General features: G+C 34.4%; 1 protein-coding gene across 1 annotated transcript; it reads left to right on the plus strand.

Moving 5' to 3' along the window:
* The first annotated feature begins 2,733 nt into the window (after window positions 1-2,733).
* Window positions 2,734-5,462, plus strand: LOC111491053 (cationic amino acid transporter 6, chloroplastic-like). Its single transcript, XM_023139786.1, has 5 exons — window positions 2,734-3,200; window positions 3,309-3,531; window positions 3,640-3,970; window positions 4,305-4,533; window positions 4,719-5,462. Exons 1-5 carry the CDS (start codon window positions 2,822-2,824, stop codon window positions 5,279-5,281), a joined length of 1,725 nt encoding a protein of 574 aa, XP_022995554.1. The 5' UTR covers window positions 2,734-2,821; the 3' UTR covers window positions 5,282-5,462.
* Window positions 5,463-7,448: the final 1,986 nt, after the last annotated feature.

Genomic DNA, 7,448 nt, shown 5'->3' on the forward strand with positions numbered 1-7,448 from the left:
AAAAAAAAAAAAAAAAAAAACACAAAATCTTGGTTTTTTTTTTTTTTGTCTTTTGCCTTTGAACCACTCCATTGTTTCTTTTTAGGTTAAACCATAAAATAAAAAAAAAAGCTGTCTTGTTCTTTTTCCTTTTCAATGTATAAGTACGAGCCTCGCCTGGCCTCTCCCTCACCTTCACCTTCGCCTTCACATGGCACATATTGTCATGATCATGGCTTTGAAAGCGTGGGAATTATAGCATAGCATCTACACACACATAAATAAAATTCCCACTCAATATCACTCCCTCCCCCCACATTATTCTTCGGTGCTTTAATTCTTCCACATACTCATCACTTTCAATTTTAATGTTCGGCTCATAGTTTTTATAAACTTCTCTTCGTCCCGTCACTGTCATGTCCAATATTTAGATTAGGAATCGGAATTTGGATTCTACATTTGATGACTCCGAGTCATTTCAACATGTTATGTACTTAGAAAGTCGACCAACCATCATCTTCTTAGGATCACTCTTGTTCGTATGTGGTCTCGATTTATTTATGTACTCATTATTTACTCAAACGTCATAATCGATAATTGTATGGGTGAAAGATCGAATCATCAACTTTTTAATTAGCCCTTAATTACTCGAAGGTAAATATTGCATATTAACTTATAATATCATGTATTATAACCTTAGAGGCAATGATATGATTCTTTTAGAGTGGATGAGAATGAATCTAATACTCTCTCTATATATATACATATATAGATATATTAGTGAAGTTAGTCAGCTTTATTTTATAATAACTTAGAAGCATGGTGGACAATTCCCTTTCATGTTCTTTTTCTAGAGATTAGGGTTTCAATGACCACTTTTAGGGTTTATTTTTATTTTCTTAATGAATCTATCTTTCTTGGTTTGATTGCTACATAAACTTGTGGGTAGAAATGAATTTAAATGTTGTTTATCATAAGATATCAATTGGGATGATTTTTGTTCCTTAAATTAACAATATATAAAAGGTTCTCTTAGAACAACTTTAAGGAAAGATAAAGACTCCTAAATTAAAAAACAAACGAGCATTCATAAAAAAAAGACTAATAAAGAAAGATCGGAGACACCCAACATAGCTCAACTGGCGTAGCCTAAGTATACTCGATTAAGAGTTCCAAAATTTGTTCGCTTTGGCTCGTTACGTATCTGTGTCAGCCTCATGATTCTAAAATGTATCAATTAGAGAGAAGTTTCCACATTGTTATAAGGAATGATTTGTTCCTTCTCCAACTGATAGTATTTTAATTAAAGTATATGGTAGTCATGTAGTCATCCTAGGTTAGATCTCAAATCCACTGCCGAAAGTATATTCTCACAAGCACATATACATATCATTAGAATATGTTGTGTTTCGCTTACAAATTAATTTTTAAGAAAAAGTAGGGTATAGTTTGAAAATTATGAATGAAAAAAAAAAAAAAAAAAAAAACGAGCTAGCTCAATCCCTAGCCTCGGTATCTCTAACCCCATATAAGGATTTAGACTCCGAGACTTATATTTCGTTATACTAGACCATATTCTTGAACTTTAGTTTTTCACTGCTCTCATGATGCATTTTAGTTTGGCATTCAGATCTAACATTTTAGTGTTCATAAAGTTATGATCGACTATGGAAATCGTCTGAGCAACGGAGTCTAATATTCTAACGAAAAATAAATATTAAATTTAAGAAAATGATAGATAGGAAAGCTAGAAATGAATGTTGACCTCTCAAAATATAAAATGAGGAGAAAATAAAAGTAAACCAAGAAGCAATGAAGAGCAATGAGATTCGAGATGCTTTTAGGAGTAATTTTAACCAATAAATTGCACCTGACACACGATTTGATTCTTAGATACACTTTCTTTTCTTATTGCCATTAAAAATTATGAACACAACAGAGGAAATTCACTGTGAAGGTTCCATTCTGATGGCTCCTAAAACCCATCATCTTTTCTAAGGTACAAAATTTAATAAATAACACGACCATGTTTAGTTTCACACCAATTTTATGTTGTTTTTTTGGCATCTGAATTTGATTAGGGTTCATTTAAGTGAGAGGAACGGAACATTCTTTTGTAAAATAGGGAGAACTTCTCCCTAAGAGATACGTCTTAAAATTGTAAGGCTCACAACCATACGTAATGGTCAAAGCTGACAATATTTGCTTGTGGTGAGCTTTAATTATTATAAATAGTATCAGAGCCTGACACTAGGTCAATGTGTCAACAAAGATATTGGGCTCACAAGGGAGATGGAGTGTTAGATCTCATATTGATTGAAGAGAAGAATGAAACAGTGTGAAAATAGGCACTGGGTCGTGTGCCAACAAGGACACTAGATGTTACAACCATACTATGGATGTCACTTTACTTGTCTCAACGTGAAGGTCACAACCTACTCTTTTCATAGTATGGTTGTGACATTGAACACTCTCGAGGATGAATTGTGAGATCTTACATCGGTTAGAGAGGAGAATGAAACATTTATCGTAAGAGTATGAAAACTTCTCCCTTTGATGGGATACCGACCAAAATTGACCATTAAAAAATAATTACGAAATGCCAAAAATTACATTTAAAGAGAGAGAGGGAAAAAAAAAAAAAAAAAAGTAAAGAGAATATTTAACTTTCCATAATATTACATAAATATTGTAGAGGTCCAAGATCCTCTCTCCAAACACTTATTTAAAAACCCCTCTTTACCTCCATTTCTCTCCATACTCCACATCAACAAGAAAAAGACCAACCCCTTTAATTTATTCCCTTCACACTCTAACCCTTACTTCTCAACCTCCCACCTCCATGGCCACCGCCGTGAACTCCGCCTTCCTCCGCCACTACATCCACTCCCTATCTCAAACCCCTCACCGCCTCAAAAAGAGAATGCTAGCAACATGGACTCCTGATCAAGAACTCAACCAAGTCAGGCAAAGATCAGGAGCTGACATGAAGAGAAAGCTCAAGTGGTTCGATTTAATCGCTCTCGGCGTCGGGGGAATGCTCGGCGTAGGTGTCTTCGTCACCACCGGGCCCGTCGCCCTCCATGTCACCGGCCCCGCTGTCTTCTTATCCTATATCATCGCCGGAATATCCGCTCTCCTTTCCTCCCTTTGTTACACCGAATTCTCCGTCCATGTCTCCGCCGCAGGCGGCGCCTTCAGTTACTTAAGACTCACTTTCGGTACGACAAAAACTCGCTAATAATGTGAATAAATGATTAAATTTATCGTAATCTATTAGAGTTCAAAATTTTAATTTGAATTTTTTTTAATTTTTTTTAATTTTTCAGGAGAATTTGTGGGTTATTTTGCTGGAGCGAACATAATAATGGAATATGTGCTGTCAAACGCAGCCGTGGCAAGAAGCTTTACAGAATATCTTTGTGTTGCATTTGGTGAAAAAGAAGCAAATGCATGGAGAGTTGAAGTTCATGGCTTATTAAAGGGTTATAATATGTTGGATTTTCCTGCCGTGGCTCTCATTCTTCTCATCACTCTTTGTCTTTGCCACAGGTCTTTTTCTCGTTTAACGATCGTCGTTTTCAAATAATTAATAACTTTTGTTTTCGAACGAACGAGAGAGAAACTACAGAAGTATTTTAATTTTTATATGTTTTGCAGCACGAAGGAGAGCTCGACATTAAACCTAATAATGACGGTGTTCCATGTGATATTCTTTGGGTTTATAATTGGGTGTGGGATGTACAAAGGAAGTGCAAATAATTTAGTAAAGCCTGGTGGGTTAGCTCCTTTTGGAGCTAAAGGTGTTTTGGATGGTGCAGCCATTGTTTACTTCAGCTACATAGGCTATGATTCAGCTTCAACGCTTGCTGAAGAAATCCAAAACCCTACAAAAAGTCTTCCAATTGGCATAGTGGGTTCTGTTATCATTACTTCAGCTCTCTATTGCCTCATGGCTTTGTCTCTCTCCCTCATGGTCCCTTACGATCAGGTGGCTGACACTACTATCTCTCGTGACTTTATTTTTTAAATTATTTTTTCTCAATTGATCGATGGAGAAAAACATGTTATGTTGTTTAAGGTTTTGTGTTCGTAAAACAAAAACGGTGGTTTTTTTAGAATTGTGATGGAATGATTTCACTATATTAAATTTATTGATTGGTCTACATGTTGGGTCTAAAAAATGGTTCATCAAATGGGAAGCAATCATTATATATATAAAGAATTCCAAGTGTTAATGGGTTATGACTAAGAAATAGTTTCCTTTGGCCAATTGGGTCATTGCTAATAATTATTAATACCTTGTACAAAAAAATTGTGAACAGATATCAGAGAAAGCAGCATTTTCAATAGCCTTTCAAAGGATTGGTTGGAAGTGGGCTAGCAATTTAATAGGTGGTGGAGCAAGCCTAGGCATTGTGGCTTCTCTTCTTGTTGCTATGTTGGGACAAGCAAGATACCTTTGTGCTATTGGGAGGGCGAGGTTAGTCCCTTTTTGGCTAGCCAAGGTCCATCCCTCAACTGGCACACCATTGAATGCCACACTCTTCTTAGGTAACTCTTTTCTCTATAAGCATGGGTAAACCTCTCCCTAGTATATGCGTTTTAAAAAGTTTGAGAGGAAGTCTGAAAGAAAAAGCTCAAAAAAGACCGTATCTACTTGAAGTGGACTTGGGCCGTTACATTATTAGTACCCATTTGTTCTTATGCAAATCTTTTTTTTTTTCTTTCTTTTTCAGGGCTTTGTACGGCATCGATTGCACTTTTTACTGAGCTTTACATAGTGATTGAAATGATCTCGATTGGGACTCTCATGGTGTTCTACCTAGTAGCAAATGCAACTATCTATCGTAGATACGTTATGGTAAGCAAACATCCTCCATCTCGTGTTCTCTTGTTCCTCGTCTTCCTTTCGTGTTCGGCCATCGGTTTCTCCCTATCGTGGAAGCTCAACCAACAATGGTGGGGTCTTTCATTCTTTAGTGCATCGACCATCTTCATCATCGCCCTATTTCACTACAAAGTGCCAAGCCACCACTCGACCGAGGAGTGGTCGGTACCGCTCATGCCATGGCCAGCTACTATATCCATATTCCTTAATGTGTTTCTGATGACCACATTGAAGATGTTGTCATTTCAAAGATTTGGAATTTGGTCTTGTTTGATAACTCTGTTCTATGTGATGTATGGTGTTCATTCAACCTACAAAGCTGAGGAGATGGAGATGAATAATAGGGTTGGTGAAGTGACCCATGTGAATTCAACTCTCCAACCAAACAAGCTGGACATACAAGTTCTTTGATCAAAGTTGACTTTCTAACACTACGTTTTTGCTCAAATTCTTTTCCCTTTTTTTCCTTTTTAGCACTCAATGAATTCAAGGGATATGTAAGGTTCTTGCTCTTTTTTTTTGTGTAAAATACTACAGATGGGAAGCTTATTTGTTATCCAAAAGAAAATAACAATCGATCCATTTAACTGCACTAAATCACGACTCTCTCGTAGCTTTGCTTTAGATTTTCTTAAAAAGTCTTGTAACAATAAAGTTGTATTCTTTACTTATAAACTCATGATCAATCTCTTAATTAGCTCGACGTGCGACTCTTCTATTGAATTGCGATCATCATATCATAGTTTCTTGAATTTCTTGAATTTGAGTAGGTGAGTCTCTCAAAAAAGACACTTTTATTCCACTTTCTGACAAAAACAGCCCTATTTCATAGGTTCTAAGAAAGGAATTGACTTGTTTGATAACGATGGAGGACATTTCATGTGGAGATCTATATGGGTAATAACCAATAACCATTCTTTTTCCCACTCATAAAGGGAAACATTAAGAAAGAGAAAAGGGGAAAGGGAAAGAAGAGAAGGAAAGGGGTTGTTCTACACATTCTTGTGTTGGCTGAACTTTCTCTTTTGACTTGTAATCTGCCATCACAGCAACAACAAAAGCGTATGTCGTGGAAGAAGTGATCTTTTTGGGAAGTGGGTGAAGAAGATTGAAGCAATTTGGGACATATCCAAACAGTTTAATGAACCTTGGCACACAGTTTAATGAGCTATGTCTTGTCTTTTCCCAACTTGGTTTGTGTTTTGTCTCGTTGGAAAAACAACACTCTTTCTTTTTTGCTTCTTCCCATTGTTCTTATGTTTATCGTTTCAATCTTAATCTAAGTAACTTGCATTGTAATATTTTCGATAAGATATTGAATCTTATTATAATTGTTCTAAGTATATCCATCTTGATTTTGCATTGGAAAATGATTCGATTTTTTTTTTCATTTATAAATCCTAATCGTTTGATCCATATGATGTTGTATTGTGTATGATTTGACGTCGGAGGTGGGACGAAATGTGCATTATCTTTAAATATATTCTTATTGAAATGATGATAGGTTGATGGTTATCACTTGGTGGGATTTGATACAAATTTGTATTCTTGTCTTAATCTACTTTTGTAATTATCTTTTAACTTATTGGCCACTTCAAAATTGAACTTTGATTGATTGATATATACGAATAAAAATATCAAAATTTTAAATTTTACCAAAATAAGAACAGGGAGTACGACCAATATACTAATATGTTAAATAATTGATTTGATAATTAGCCTTTTGGTGGAATTTGATTTGATGCAAATTCACGAGCCTAAAGTAAAAATATTGTCTCTTTTCTTTAATATTTTCATAACAAGTTTACTAAGAAAAGATTTTTACACTCTTATAACAAATGTTTTTTCTTTTCTCCAACTAATGTGGATCTCACAACGGTTGGAGAGAAGAACGAAACATTTGTTATAAGGGTGTGGAAACATCTTTTTAATAGACGCGTTTTAAAAATTGAGAGGAAAATTGTTTGGATAGAAGAGCCCATACAAAATGGAATCTCAAGATAATGGAGGGGAAAGGTAGGGATTAAGGTCCAAAGAAGGAGAGGCAGATGCCATTAAACAAGCTTAAAACCCATCATTTTGCCGTTTAATTAATTTCAACATTATTTGGATCATTTCAATCCAATCATTCATATTTTAGACTTTTCAAAAAAGAAAAAGAAAAAAATTAATAATAAACAGAAGTGTGTGAAAATGGTGTTCAATCTGTCTCCATCTTTTAAAATTCTCAATTTTATTTTTAATGTATTAAAAACTTCCGTAAAATATATTTTATTCACCCTCCACCTCCATTACCAAAGTTTAATCATCCATTAGTAAACTAATAAAACCATAATTTAATGACTAACACATTTTAACCATTTTTTTTTTCAATATAATAAAATAATTGAGAATTTTTAAATTTTTTAAAATTAAGTGCCGAAATTGAAAGGAAAAAAACGAGATTAAATGGCACTATACTTGAGCCAATTTAAAAATCAATTAAGAATTTAATAAAGAATAATAATAAGACAAAAAAAAAAAAAAAAAAAAAAAAAAAAAAAAAAAAAAAAAAAAAAAAAAAAAAAAAAAAAAAAAA

The sequence above is a fragment of the Cucurbita maxima genome, unplaced genomic scaffold, assembly GCF_002738345.1.
Source record: "Cucurbita maxima cultivar Rimu unplaced genomic scaffold, Cmax_1.0 Cma_Scf00016, whole genome shotgun sequence".
In the NCBI taxonomy this organism is placed as follows: Eukaryota; Viridiplantae; Streptophyta; class Magnoliopsida; order Cucurbitales; family Cucurbitaceae; genus Cucurbita; species Cucurbita maxima.